Below are 15,082 nucleotides of genomic sequence, written 5' to 3'. Positions count from 1 at the left end.
GTTACGCATATCAACTTCTTCGTTGATAAGCAATTATTAATGCGTGTGTCAGAAAAGGCTCTTATTTAGATTCGAGTAATCTTGGGTTATTAAATACGTTTAGGTGAAATAATGTATGTTTGCGCAATATACACATTACGGTAAAAGTGATTAATTGATATTTTTATAAAAAAACATTGCTAATTTTATAGAATTATTAGGTACATTAATGACTTTAATGGAAACTTGAAATTAAGTACATTTATTGATAATTTCATAAAATTAAAGCGATAATATGCTTCATATATTTACTTTTATAACATCATCGATGAATTAAAATTATTGGTGCGAGAGAAACTTTAAATTTTTTACATTTATCAATATAATTAATAATTCTATACAATATTGCCAGAGAGATTTCATAGAATTACCACATTCAATTCTCAGTATAAAAGTATATATAACATATCAAAAACTCTATAATCATCAATGTTTCATGCATTCATAGATTGAAAATATTAAATCGCTGCTAAATTAATGATTTACGTATTTTCGTGAGAATTTTCTTACTCTCCCGATGGATTTCGCTGATTCAACTTTAAAGTATTTCTACCGAGAGTCCATAGTCCACCTATCGACCACAAGAAGACACAGGACAGGCTGAGAAAGGATGTGAAATAAAGCGCACCCACGTAACTATCTGTTGAATCGTGCACCAAACCTAAAAAATATTTAATGTCGATTAAAATAGATAAGATAGAAAATAATGATAAAATAGATTAGATAGATGATAACGATACATTCCTGTTAAACATTACGATTGAAATTAAATATTCAAGAAAATTACAGGCTGCTTTCATTGTACATTTAGAATTTCTCCTTACCGATAATTGGTCCCACGCTGATAGACAGGATGCCGTTACAAACCATCTGAATACCGGATGCAGCCGGCAGCCTCTCCAATGGTACGTAATCGGGAATGATTAGAGCTTGGAAGACAGCTTTGGTTCCCTTTGCCATTCCGACGATCAGAGCTACTCCGATCACGATGACGTAGGTATCACCCCACGTCGACAAAACTGCCAAGAAGTTAACATGAGAATTGATTTTGTACAGAAGTTTACATCATAAAACATCGGGAACGCGAAGATCAATAAGTGTGTGAATGAATACAAAAAGATATATCGTAATATTATTAATCAAAATATATCATAGTGTTAAAATACATTACAGTATCGAGATGTGTATTGCGATAACATAATTTCAGCCGCGGTTTGATAATTGTCAAATATTACGATCAACGATTTGCGGATGGTATCGATTGTCTTACGATGAGCTAATGCATATGCAGCTAATCAACCCACCCCAAAGATATCACCTCGTGAAGAGATCCCTCGTGTTCGTATACCTTATGTGTGGCGGTACGTACTAGTCCTTCCGAGGATCGATCCCAGCAGGGACATCACATAAAGATTCCTGCATGTCCAGCCGGTTTTTTGCGCCAGCAACGGTACGCAAAGGCGCCCCGTGATGTCCGCGGCGGCTTGAATCGACATCACTGTAGCGATCGACGTTCGGTCGAGGTTCGCCAATTCGGCCAGGACGAAAGGTATCGTTGCGTTGAAGTTCGTTTCGGCCACCAACGAGACGCCCATACCTGTTTTTTTTTTAGGCACGCGTTACATGCATCTCTTAAAATTTTAATTCTACTTCGGCAAGACCTGTGAATTCAGTAGTTCGTAATCTACCTAGAACTATCGCTATATAACGATTATCACGAAGAAGATCGAGATCCATGTTCGTAACAATTTTTCTAAGGAACGAAGTATGTCTACTTTTCACTTCAGTCTCGCTAGTCTTTGGCCGATGATTCGGTTGTCTTTCCTCTTCATTGTTCTCTTCACTTAATAACCGGTTTTGAACGGCGTTATTTTCTACATTTGCCTCATTATCAACACGTGAACTTTCCTCTTTCGATATATCGGTAATTTTGTCTACCAGAACAATCTGCTAAAAATGGGAGAAGAGAGAGAGAAAGAGAGCCTTCCAAATATAATCTACATTTCGCATATTGTTGATGTGATACAATGAGGTGACTGAAATTCATAAAATGAAAAATGGAGAGGATCGGAAACAAGATTGCGCTTTTTCTCACGTACCTTTAACTCACCTCTTTCTGCTTTCCGAACGGTCTTAATAGCGACGCACCAATGAGAGAGTGCAAGGAGATTCCACCAAGGATCAGGAGAGCGCCAGTCGTGGCAAAATTCCCGAGAAGTACGTCTATCAAAAGGGGCATTAAGATCGGGCCCAGACCGGTTAACGTAACTGAAAAACCCATGGCCACGTTGCGTTTCTTGCGGAAGTACGTGTTCAAAGCTAACGTTGTCGCTGGAAAAATGATTCCTTGGCCTATGCCTGTTAAATATAAACGTTTTGTAATTAATGCTATCATCTTTTTAAGATACAATAGCGTAGTTAATATATAAGAGCTTAGATCTCTCAATTACAGAGCAATCTTGGAGATCCTCGAGAATGCAATTACATCATTGTCTGTTCTATTAATTGAAATTACTGGAGCTCGGATGAGAGCTATAACGTTGAGCGCCGCTGAGTGCCGAACAAAGAGTGCGTTGCGGCAACCCATGCTCTAAACTATTCTAAAAGTTCTTTCACATTGTGTGCGTGTACTACCACTATGTCTTACTTTTTATCAGTCTACTGTGCTCTAGAGTTCAGTGGCGCTCAGCACAAATGATCAAGCGGCTCGTCATATTACGGCTCTCATTCGGGTATCCTGTAGCGTGAATTATTTACCAATGATAACGCAATAAGTGATAATAAGAGTCGAGAGAGACACGGCGAAGGCAGCGGCGCAGATTCCGAGGACGACTGTCAGGCTGCCGAAATATGCGACCTGACGAAAGGCGAATCTCTTCATCATCGGGCCGCTTATCAGGCCGAGGCTGCATGTTATTGTCCCATTAAGATGAAGAATCAGACTTGTTTGCGTCGCAGTGATGCCGAGACTTGCGAAACGTTCCGCGAAAATAAGGCCGAAACATTGCTGGACCGGGAGCACGGCTAGCTGATGAAGGAAATTGCAGTTAATCTTACGAGAATATATTGCTCAAATTTTGTATTGTTCAAATATTCGCATCTTTTTGAACATCGTTCACGTTTTTACAGAATTCTCCAGATGAGAAGATCATCATTTCAAGTAGATAAAAAATATAAATTTTATAGGTTTCATGAAATGTTCAAATTTTTATTAACATTGAATTTTTATGCCATATGGAGAATTAAATTGCCAAATTATCATCATAAATACTACAAATATGAACAGAATATATCTTAAAATCTTTGACCTTGAAAGATTTCCGTCATAAATTTTCAGTCCATTTTTCGTTAGAAGAAACTTCAAATTATATTAAAAAAGAATTTTGATTAGAATTAAAATCGGAGATTAAAACTCATAATGGGATTAATTACTTTAAATTTCTAAAAGCGATTATAATGAAAAAAGACTTACATTGATAACAGTCACGCCGATAACGATCGCCCATGCCCAGCCCCGATCTACTACGCCACGTGTCATTCTATCAATCGTATCAATCACCGTTCTGCAAGTGTCTCATGGGAGTAATACGTTCCTAAAGATTTCCAGTTGTATTCCGTGCTCGTACCATCAACAGACTGCAAATCTAATCGTTTAGACAACGTACGATTACAAATTTAGATCGAGAAAATGATAAGATACGCGCTGCGGATAAGGCTCCTCTCATTTCGATTCGGCTCCCATGCATTATGCATTTGCATATAATTTATACATACGTATAAATAGTATATTTTTTTATATTAGAAGCAGCTGCATCTTCTATTATATATTCACATATTTACACTTTTTGTAATAACCGTATAATCTATCAAATACTTCTTCAATTAGTTAATTAATAAAATAGTGATGTTTACTAACAAGAACAAACTTCGTCGCAATTCAGTTCAATTAATTCTATCAATCTTAATTATATCTTATAACGAAAAATAAAGTAATTACCTTGACAAAATTGTAAACGTTATAAGTCCAACTGATAAAACTTTACTGATAAAAAAGTTTCTAGAATAACTCCTAACAGTTTTAGCAAGTTTATTTTGCTTGTAAGTCGACAACTGGATTAACCTTGTCCCGAATTATTTACGTTTCTTACAGATCCATAATGATTAAAATGAAGTGACGAAAACGGATGCTGATTTGATCGACCAGTTATTTGAACGGCACAAAAATAATTATCTCAAGTAACAACTTAGTTCCTTTATTTGCTCTTCATCAGCGCTATCTGTATTAATGACTCAGTCGTTCTCCCTTCTTCCCGCGACAACTCCTTACTTTGTAATCAAGTAAAAATGTTTAATCGAGTCGTCAAGCCTCCGCGTTGGCAAACAGTTATCGGAGTACGTTATTTAATGTTAAGTACAGTCGGAAAATTTTTCAACGCCGCAGTATAATATCACAACGTTAACACTCACGCGTGTCAATTTTGGAAATTCATTGAAATGCCCAACGGAATTTCTTGAGATGCTCCAACATGAATGTTTGGCACATAAAGCCAGGGCAGATATGCTCCGACACGAGCTGCGGACGATCCGAGACTGGCCGAAGAGGAGGAAGCGCGATGAAAACCGGCTCCGCTACTCCATCCGAGACCAAGCGCGATCGTTCGTAATCTTTTCACTCGCGAGCCTGAATACAGGCGCTCATGCAGCGCTGCGCTCGGGGTATTTAATTTATAGTCGCTTTTATGTGATTCAATGCAAATTAATAAACGCGCCTTATCATCTCGCGTAGTGCAACGACACGAGTGATGACTTATGCTATATCATGTTACGTCAGCCGCGATTCTATCGCGCAAATACCTTGCAATTTGATATAAAATGCAGTTTTAAAAGAAGCATAAACAGATGTGCAAATAAATAATCCGATTACATTAGGAGTCAATATTTATCAGACCCGTCCAATTTGATACTCTTTTCCGACAATTTCTTTTTGAAAACAATGATCAGATTTTTTATTTGTACGCAGAATGATAACTGATTTAACAAGGAAGTTTTTTGCACCTGTAAAAACACCAACATAGCGCTGCATCTATAGTAGATAAGATATCAGTACATCGGAAAGATTACAAATTATGAAGTCATTGAGAACTTGATCCGATTTAATGCACGAGGATTATTTTTTTGAGCATCAGGAAAATAATTGCGTTACGACAAAAATTTTAACGCATAACTGATCGTCGTTTTGCAATTGTTAGTTTGTTAATTATATGAGAATTATTAATTGACAAAAAAATTATTTTGAAAAAGAATGATTTATTTGATTAGTATTCGTGACGTATTAAATCGTAAGAATTTGACGCATAAATTTGTGTTTAATATAAATACATTAGACTTGTTTTACTATATTAAATTTAAAATACTATTCTGCTATAACTTGCTGTTGCAATTTCTTAACTATGATAAGATGTCTACAAAGGATACCATATAAAAATTCAATGCCCCACACGATAAATGTGGTAAGTATCATGCCGGTCATCACGTGAATACAGATCTTGTAGCTATCACTGACATCTCTGATGTATCCTTTTTCAACAGAAAATAAATATACGAAGAATTAATTTGCATGCTGTTTTATTTTAATACAATGCAAGAAACATTATTGTCTCGTATTGTATAAAAACGTACCAATTAAAGGACTCATGGTGACTACGCATAAGCCCTTAAACACCATAAATATTCCAAGTGCACTTGGTAGCCTCTTCAAAGTACAACACTCGGATATACAGAGATTTAAATTCACTAATGTAGCGCCACGCAAAAATCCAGCTATTACGAACATGGCAATCAATGGTGTTCTTTCCGATTGTTCCGCTAATACTGTGTAAAAAAAAGAATTTTTAATTTCTTTTAATAGCTCTTTTTAAATTCAATTAGAGACTTACTGGAGCGCGTGATCCCAATAAAGAGGCTAGAAATCCAAAAGACTATGCGCTTTTTCCAGCCGAATTTGTCGAATAGCGTCGGCAGCAGAAGTCTAGCGAGGATATCGGTGAACGCAGTCAGGGACAGGCAAAAGGCGACCTCCGCTTTCGTCATTCCTGCCGATCGTCAAGTTCCTACGAGCAGTTTATGTAACTCCCAAGCAGTGCCGTAGCGAGGATGTTTGCTGAGATCGGTGTGTTTCGATCATCGAGGTCTCCATAATATTGTTCTAAACAGATTTGTATGTATGCGAGGCGCGGACAACTTTTCATGTTTAGAACAGAGAGACGGGAGCTCTTTCAACAGCGAAGTAATAGACATCCTTTGCTACGGTACTGATTACGCGTTTAAGTTGTACAACTCAAATTCTCTCACCGATATCCGAGAGAAAGAAAGGAGTCATCAGTTTGAAGTTTGACTCAGCCACGTAAACGAAGCTGCAGCCTAAAACGACATTTAAGTACGTGAAATTTTTTAGAAGATCCAAGTCAAAAGTTGCTTTTATCTTCTTCATGAACGATTCCTTCTTAGGTGAGGTTGATTCATTTTCTGTATCTTGATCCTTGGTCCACATTGATCCATTTGACATCCTTCGTGCTCCAGAAGGATTTGGTTTCATTAATAAAGCTTCGTGCTCTCGGTCTTTATCAGACTTTTTCTTTAAAAAAATGTATATATTAATAATTTCGTTTAATATAAAAATTCGAGATGTTAAAAATTCTAAGTTATGTAATAATTAGATATTTTGTGGATTATATATAAAATAATTACTTCGACTGGCGGTGGCGATGGTCGTTCTTCGAGTGGACGTAACAAACATGATCCTATCACAGAATGTAATGCCCATCCTCCGACGATGAGCGTTGTGCCGCGAAATCCGTATGTGTCCAGCAGCATATGTATTAACTGCATAAATGAATTGCTAATTATAACATTTCTCTTTTTTCTTTTTTTACAAATATACCACTTACCAACGGTACGACCATCATTGCCAACGCCGTTCCCGCCATGGAAAAACCCACTGCTTGTCCACGTTTTTTGTCGAAGAACGTATTCAAGGCGATGAAGGAGCAAGCCATGGCAAGGCCAGTACCTAGACCTGTTGTAGAATAAATTATATGTATAAAACACTGAAATATTATTTATAATAATACACGTATTTAATATCAGGACAGCAAAATTATATAATTTGTAATAAACAGATTCTATATATGTATACCTCCTAACACGCTATAGGAACAAATAATATACAGCATACTATCAGCTCGCGATGTAATTATTAAACCACTGCAGCTTAATAAAGATCCAAAAAATGCGACTTGTCGGTAAGAATATCTTTTTAGTAATGGACCGACTAGGAAACCTGTAAATTTATGATTTGATAAGAACAAATAATTTTTTCTTTTAAAGTAACATAAGTATAAGTTTTGTATAATGTTTACCTGAAAAATTGACAATAGCGTCTAAGACGCTCATTATAACTGATGTTCCTGTGGAGTCGACATTGAGATCCTCTAATAGATCTTTGAAAAGCAATCCGAATGATGGATCCAAGGATCGCAAAGAGAGCTACAATGTACGTTGCTATTAGTGGGATAACAAGTAAAACTTTTTCTAATATTATATATAATAATTATATTATCGCAAATAAAAAAATGACCTTCCACGCTACTTTGTTTTTATCATCTTATATTTCTCATATACGCGTATTTATCAGTAACATCAATAAAACTTGAACATTTAATAGTCAACAATATATAAAGATAAAATAATAGGTGTTGTGAAGTAGGAACTTTGAAGAATACAAAGTTCCGCAAAAATAATTTTTTGTATTACCATTTCCATTGGTATAATACCATCTTTTATCACAGTAGCTTTATGTTGCGTCATTTTCTTTACAGCATATTTTTATTCAGGAATGTAAATTAATAATTCAAGCTATATATAACAGCATTCATAATAACTTTGTTAACATTTACCGCAATTAGACTGCTTCCAAGACAAACAAACCAACCCCAGCCACCATCTGGAGCTTGTCCTTTAGTATCATTTTTCTTGTTTTCTGTCATTATTTACAAAAACGATTTTTCATGTGGCTTATTATAAATTATTATTGCTGAAAAATACTACCGAGAGTTAAGTTGCTAACGATCTTCTTTAAATCACATCGTCACATGAACTCTTTCTAATCGATACCGATACCGCTCGCTAAATGCCAATCACGTGCTTGCCCACTACTGTGTGACTTTCAGACTAAGCATCGAATAATATGCTGTCTATTGCTCCTCTCCACTTGTTTCTGCTCCTACTCCTGTGGAAAAACACATCGGTCAAGAAGGGGATTTAGCACAAATGATCAATACGTGTGCGTAGCGATGTCGATCGAATCGTATACCTACTTCAAAATCTACAAAGCAATAAATAATGTTATATATAATAGGCATGTTACGTAACAGCAAGGGCAAATTATTCTATCCGTATTTGGCGAACATGACGAAGAAAATAACTACTATGCTGTGTCCCATGTCGATGGAAAAGTACACGTGATTTGTCTAGTAAATTTTCTGTCTTCTAATATCGATAAGTTATCTTTAGTTGCAAGTAATACATTATCATTCTCGCTTTTTATCTTTTGATATTATCTGGAATAAAAGATAACATATGCAAAAAATTATAATTGAATATTGTTCGTATATATTAATGATAATTATAAACAAAATTTTATCAAATAAATGATGACGTGACAGCTATACGTAAATTAACATTATTTTACGTTATCGATTAAGTAATTAAGTATGTGTTATACTATATAGTGTCACAATGTTTAATGCCTCTATAGAAACTATACAAAATTATTACTTGACACATGATACGTAAATAATAAATACGTAACAATAAAACTTACCATTCATAAAAACAAATTCTATAAGATGCTTCGAACAACTTATTGTTAGTTAATTTGTCCCGATTCGTACATTATTCACTCCTTACTTCTTTCTTATTAGTCAGCAACACAAATGTTTTTGCAGTTTGTTTGGCGAGTAATTGGAGACGATTGATATAATTATCCAATAATTGTTAACGCCAGTGTCCACTGTGGTCACATGCGAATCGTTTGCAACACTGGCCGACCTTCGTTGGTTGGACGTTTTATCTGTGTCCACATTGCATATACATATATATAGATAGCACTCACCAGGCGATAGGTTATATATATAAAACGTTACCTATGCTTTTATCAATAAAATTGCTTCAATAATTGCAATAAAGTTTTCACAATATTTCACGATGGAATATACAATGCGATAATTGTGTTTTTTACATTGTAATCTTGTCCGATAATAAAATTAATTGCTATAAATTACAATAAAATTTAATCTTTAATATTATATTATATTCAATGTATTTGATACTCTGTGCTAATATGCCGCAATCGATACTATAAGTAGAATAGATAAGTATGTAGATAAGTATGTAGATAAGTATGTTACTATTACGTTATAACATTCACTGATATAAAGCGTACAGCGCCTTAATTTATGCAACTGCAAGTTATATGTGCAAACTGGGTAAACGTTGCTTAGGTTCAGTTTACTTATAAAGATAGTTTTTTTGTAACGTTGATTATTTTTTTTATTTTAAAATAAATTACCGTTATATATATATGTACATATCACTTTGTTAAATATTATTTTGTTGAAACATATAAAATTATTACATGCTTTCGTAAACCAGTAATAGAGTTAATAAGAACCGAAATTGTAACTTATCACATTACAATAAAATTTATCAAAGTATGTACGCATATTATCTTATTCTTTTTAATGTTATTAATAATTATTAAATGGATTTTATTTTACCCTTTATTTTGTCAAGATTTTTCTACACACAATCTTCACAAACTTTTCTAAAATTATTACAATAAAAACATTGGTTATTATATTTTTCTCTTATAAATATACTGATCTCGTTTCTTTTTAATGGAAAAATCGAAGGAAATTTATAATTTATATTACGAATCATTGTTCAACTTTTAAATTTTTGTTAATTTGCATTTTATTAAAAAATCGTCATATTTGAAGTAATTCCATATTAATTAAGATACTCATATTTATCATCTATTAGATTAGATATAAAGAATGCTAATTAAAGAATCTTCTTTTATAATGAACTGGTTAACTGAATTGGAGCGTTTGTAAATCAGAGAGTACACGAGGCAAGTTTACATTCGGATCTTCTTTCTCCGCAATTCCGTAATTACGGATCCTACAGTGCTAATATTTCATTCTGGCCTAAGAATAGGTGTTTAGTATGATGACACTTCGTACAAAGATAAGAGAAACTTCGAAATCGTTTGTGGCATGCCCTGCTTAGTCGGAAACCGTCTACCTTCGATTATCGTGGAAGTGTATCGGAATCGTTGACGTTTGCATTAAATTTATCTATCATTATTCTGCTAGGTAAATACTTAAATCTTATCTTCAAATCCGGTGCAATAAAAATAGCAAAAATATAATTTTATCTAATTAATCTGGTAAATATTGTGTGAAAAATGTGCTGTCTTAAATTAATTACATTTAAATACTTAACGAAAATACAAATAATTTTATGTAAAAATGTTTCTGTTCAAAAAATTATTGTTTAATTATATTTTATGTCAATAAATTGACTATCGCTTGGAGAATTTTTACTTTTGTAATTTATTTAATGCAAGGAAAAACTGAATCCAATAAAACAAAGTAATATTTTTAAAAATAACTTTTTGTGTTTTCTATAAATAAATGAATTACCTCTGTCAGACGTTATTGCAGAAACTGAATGTAAAACATCACTGTTTATTATTTTAATGTCTACTGTTTTTAATAATAATTAAAGTAGGATATATTTATATGTAAATATTATTTTCGTATTGGGATATATTTATCTTTTATTAAATACTTTTTCTATAATTCTTTCTTATTTTGTGAAAAAACGTGACGCTATTTAATGTGTTCAAATAAATCAGGAACGCGATTTATCGTAATATGACGGTAACAGAAGTCAACGGTACGACGATAAATGCGCCCAATATTAACAAAGCTGTCGAAAGTGAAAAGAAGAATGCAACCGCAAAGATAGAAGAACTGATTAATGAAGAGGATGAAATTACTCTGGAAGATTTGGCGCCAGATGGTGGCTGGGGATGGATGATTGCATTGGCAATGATATTAATTCTCGTTAGTAATAATAATAATGCATAATAAATGATAAAATAGTGCTTAAAGCTATTGCAACAGCTATATCATTCTTATCTAATAACATTTACTTAAAAATTATTTCGAAATCTTTCCCAACACAAACATGAGCGAGTTTGCATGTAGATATATGTGTAATTAACAACTTCTTTCCTGCTGTTTTAGTTTACCACGATAGGTCCATCATCATCATTTGCTATAATCTTTGGCGATTTTCTTGAAGATTCCGGGCAGGCAGGCATGGCAACGAGTCTCTTCAATTCCGTCTTTATGATCAATTTTTCTATTGCCAGTAAGCGCGCATGTGACATGTGTTTAATAATTAAAATTGAAGAAAAAAATGGTGATACACTAAATTATATTTGCACAGTTATCAATCGAAGATTTCTATACAAATTTATTAGTAACAATTTGTAAATAGTGTGTTTGCAAAGAAATGTGTGGTCTTCGCACTTTTTTTTCCTCGGTATAAAACTTTTCTCGGAAGAAGAAATTTGCATTTGTATCCGCGTGATAAGAAGATTAAGTGACATCCAAAGCGTAATTTTTCTGCTCTTATCGACGTTGTCAGTTAAGCTATCAGCTTCTTGCTGTAAATTTGCAGCTTCTGTCGTCGACATTTTGCACGAAGGATTAAAATCAAATAGCGTGTGTACCGAAGTTTCGATCCGGTACATATTTGCGACGTATGCGATCCTAATACGTTTCTGAAACGTATGAAAGTCTCACGGCGCATTATTCGAATCTAACTATAATCGAATTCTTGTTTACGAAAAAACGTACGTTACATTTTGTTATCACATATTCTTGGAACATATCACAATTATCAGATTAGAGCATTATTTCTAGTGAAAAAAAATGCGCTTTTACTATCACTCGAGTGCGAAGATAACAAATTTTACTATGAATTAAATAACGATCCTCGAATAAGAAATTAAATAGAATTTTATATTTATCTTTTGTTATCGTTACATAATAAATAATAATACTTTAAATTTAATTTAAATACGCACAATTTTATTTATAATATTTAATATTACTATTATAAAATATCGTGATGTAATAATATTTAAAAATAATATATTTTGCAAAACACAGAAGTTTGTAACTTAAAGATAATTAACAGATAGTAAAATATAAATAATAGACAACAAATCTTATTATAAAAATGATTTAAACACAAAGTTTTTAGTATTTGGAAGATTATTCGTTAAACAGTATTTTATTCTAACTGATAACATAATTTTTCTTTTTCCATTTATGCATTGAACACAAAGAAATATTTCTTGTGCAGGTTTGCTCACCAATACACTGATGAAGAGATATTCTACAAGACCGGTCGGAACTGTGGGTGCACTCTTCTTCGCGTTACCTAACATCGCCCTGGCCTTCGTTAGAAATATATACGACATGGCTTTTATTTGTTTTCTACAAGGTTTTGGATTGGGCTTGATTTTTACAATTACTAATACGGTTTTCAACTCGTACTTCGTGAAGAAAAGAGCGAAAGTAAAGCAATTATGGCTAATGCTCAGGTCTGTTTAAAAACGCTGAATTCTCAGCTTATTAAAAAAAATTTTCTCTTTTTTATTTAGGTGATGTATCCGTCGCAAGCCATTATTGCGTTAGGCGGAATTGTTTATCCTATGTTGTGCGAAAGGATGTTGCCGTTGTACGGTTTTCGCGGTAAGTGTCGCAAAGGCAAAGTTCCAGATATTTACAACTTATTTTTGTTTGTCGTTTGTGTTAGGTACCGCGGCAATCGTAGGTGCTCTAAGCCTTAATAGCGTCGTTGGAATGGCAATGATGCATCCCGTGGAATGGCACGCCAGAAATCCGGCAGAGGTTCGTGCTGAAAGAGCGCGCGAAAAGGAACAAGTCTTTCGGAAATTGGCACTATCGAATCGTCGTTCAACCATCGACGTAATCCACTCATCTTCCAAGACTAAATGGAGCAGTCTTCGTAGTCTCAAGGAAGAAAGGGGCACAAATACACCATTGCTGAATGAAGTTTTTAAGGTGACATAAAATTCGATGATAAGATTCTCTCATTTCTTTGTCAATTAAATTAAAATTTTTTTCTATTTAATTATATTTGTCCGTTCATATTTACATTAATTTTGTTTAGCTTTCTGCACAAAGAGTTGCGTCAGTCTCAGCAATTGAGAGCGGAATGCGTTGGAGAGCGAAATCAGGATCTATATGGGAAAGTTTATCGAGGCGTACATCGGCTATCTCGGCCTCTAGCTTAGTTAATTTGGCGACTCGCACGACTTATGTACTAAGCGACATACGGCTTCATCTAGAAAAGAAGTATAGTGAAAGACGAACAGATAAAGAAACGCAGGAGAAGGAAGAGAAACAAAAAAAGGAAATCCAGGAAAAGGAAGAGAAAGAAAATAAAGAAATCCAGGAGGAGGAAGAGAAACAAGAAAAGGAAACCCAGGAGAAGGAAGAAAAACAAGATAAGGAAATCCAAGAGAAAGAAGAAAAACAAGACATTGAGAAAGAACAAAAGGCTACAAAGTAAGTATACGGTTCAGTTTTATTTGTGTAATTGAATTATTAATTTATGGTTAATATATCTTAAGACTATAAGACTCTAATAGTCCTGCTATTAATTGATGTGTTTTCCTACATCTCTACAATTTGATAATTGTAATTATATATATATATTTAATAATATAATATATAATTCTATATCTTCATATAATTTACGCTCTGATTTATTTTGTCAATACCAAAGGTATAAAATCATTCTGAGAGATCTAGTGGATATGTCTCTGGTTAAGAATATCTGTTTCATAAATTTGTGCTTCGGCGTCCATTTCGTGGGTACTGCCGACTATGGTTTCTCTTCTCTCCTTCCTCTTATGATGACCGATGCGGGATACCCGAAAGCCTATGGCGCACTGAGCGTCACAATCAGTGGAATAGCCGAGCTGGCGTCGAAAATTTTACTGTCAATTTTTACACTAATAATAAACGTAAAATCAAAGTATATATTCTTTATCGCCACAATCTTGATGGGATTCGCAAGAATGGGTGAGTACATTCAATTTTATAATTGAGTAAATAAATTATCGCAAATTTTTAGTTTCTGAAATGGCTAATAAAAATCACGATATGTAGGATTCCTGCTATATGAGCGTACGATAAAAGGCGCGTTAATTACGATAATATTAATTGGAGCCGTGCGATCGTGGCTGCTGGTCACGCAGCCTCTAGTTATCATAGAAGATCTCAACATAGAAAAATTTGCCTCGGCTTATGGCCTCAGCGCTGTCATCAGCACTTTAATCACGATAATTTTCGGCGCCATCGTAGGTAAGTTGAGAAAGACCGTATTAAGTTTTGATTCGTAATACATATAACTACATATGTGTATATTGTTGCAGGAATTATTAAGGATTGGACTGGTAGCTACGAAATCTATCAAATTTCTTTACTAGTGTTAAATAGTGTATTTATTTTACCTTGGGCTTTGCAATTCATCTTTGTAGACTTCAGAAAATGGCGGAAGCAACGCGCGCAAGAAACTAACACAAAATCTATCGACTATCGATGGGAATGAAGAGATGTAGAACATCTCGAGAATTAGTGACTAATACTGATCCACTTATCAAATTGCATTCTTGCTCCTTCTTTATTAAAATGTTTAGTATTCTTAGTTATTCTTGGTGTACATACATGGAGCAAGTTAATTTTTATGTATGTAAAATAGCTATCTGCTGGTTATGATATAGAAAATTTTATATTTTATAATAAATATTGAATTTTTTTGTACATACAAATAAATACATTTAAATAAATTTGATTTAAATTCTTATACA

At 33.9% G+C, this 15,082-nt stretch overlaps 2 protein-coding genes across 2 annotated transcripts; one reads left to right on the top strand and one right to left on the bottom strand.

Moving 5' to 3' along the window:
- Positions 1-225: 225 nt before the first annotated feature.
- On the bottom strand, positions 226-9,138 carry LOC139770447 (uncharacterized). The gene is made up of 18 exons (XM_071702383.1): positions 8,921-9,138; positions 8,470-8,657; positions 7,995-8,326; positions 7,458-7,584; positions 7,235-7,378; positions 6,987-7,114; positions 6,787-6,921; positions 6,391-6,673; positions 5,976-6,131; positions 5,719-5,910; positions 5,454-5,616; positions 4,507-4,663; positions 2,797-3,067; positions 2,150-2,397; positions 1,728-1,989; positions 1,409-1,636; positions 864-1,058; positions 226-700 (listed from the first exon to the last, which is right to left on the bottom strand). Exons 3-18 carry the CDS (start codon positions 8,082-8,084, stop codon positions 546-548), a joined length of 2,934 nt encoding a protein of 977 aa, XP_071558484.1. The 5' UTR covers positions 8,085-8,326; positions 8,470-8,657; positions 8,921-9,138; the 3' UTR covers positions 226-545.
- Positions 9,139-10,360: 1,222 nt separating this feature from the next.
- Positions 10,361-15,061, top strand: LOC139770503 (uncharacterized). The gene is made up of 10 exons (XM_071702499.1): positions 10,361-10,475; positions 11,021-11,231; positions 11,415-11,541; positions 12,544-12,758; positions 12,845-12,935; positions 13,000-13,268; positions 13,378-13,775; positions 13,996-14,294; positions 14,382-14,576; positions 14,648-15,061. The coding sequence occupies exons 2-10, from the start codon at positions 11,040-11,042 to the stop codon at positions 14,821-14,823; spliced, it is 1,962 nt and encodes a 653-aa protein (XP_071558600.1). The 5' UTR covers positions 10,361-10,475; positions 11,021-11,039; the 3' UTR covers positions 14,824-15,061.
- The last annotated feature ends 21 nt before the right edge of the window (positions 15,062-15,082 follow it).

Source organism: Temnothorax nylanderi, unplaced genomic scaffold (genome assembly GCF_030848795.1).
Source record: "Temnothorax nylanderi isolate EJ_2023f unplaced genomic scaffold, tnyl_v1.0 TNYL_tig0030_pilon, whole genome shotgun sequence".
Lineage (NCBI taxonomy): Eukaryota > Metazoa > Arthropoda > Insecta > Hymenoptera > Formicidae > Temnothorax > Temnothorax nylanderi.
This window is presented reverse-complemented; position numbering and strand designations above follow the sequence as displayed.

Excerpts from the sequence above, each read along its gene's own strand:
- LOC139770503 (XM_071702499.1), top strand. The coding sequence starts at position 11,040 with ATGACGGTAACAGAAGTCAACGGTACGACGATAAATGCGCCCAATATT. Across the intron at positions 12,759-12,844 it reads TCGTGAAGAAAAGAGCGAAA|GTGATGTATCCGTCGCAAGC; the intron begins GTAAAGCAATTA and ends TTTTTTATTTAG. Across the intron at positions 14,577-14,647 it reads AATTTTCGGCGCCATCGTAG|GAATTATTAAGGATTGGACT; the intron begins GTAAGTTGAGAA and ends ATATTGTTGCAG.
- LOC139770447 (XM_071702383.1), bottom strand. The coding sequence starts at position 8,084 with ATGACAGAAAACAAGAAAAATGATACTAAAGGACAAGCTCCAGATGGT. Across the intron at positions 1,637-1,727 it reads TTATATAGCGATAGTTCTAG|GTATGGGCGTCTCGTTGGTG; the intron begins GTAGATTACGAA and ends AAAAAAAAACAG. Across the intron at positions 701-863 it reads CAGCGTGGGACCAATTATCG|GTTTGGTGCACGATTCAACA; the intron begins GTAAGGAGAAAT and ends AATATTTTTTAG.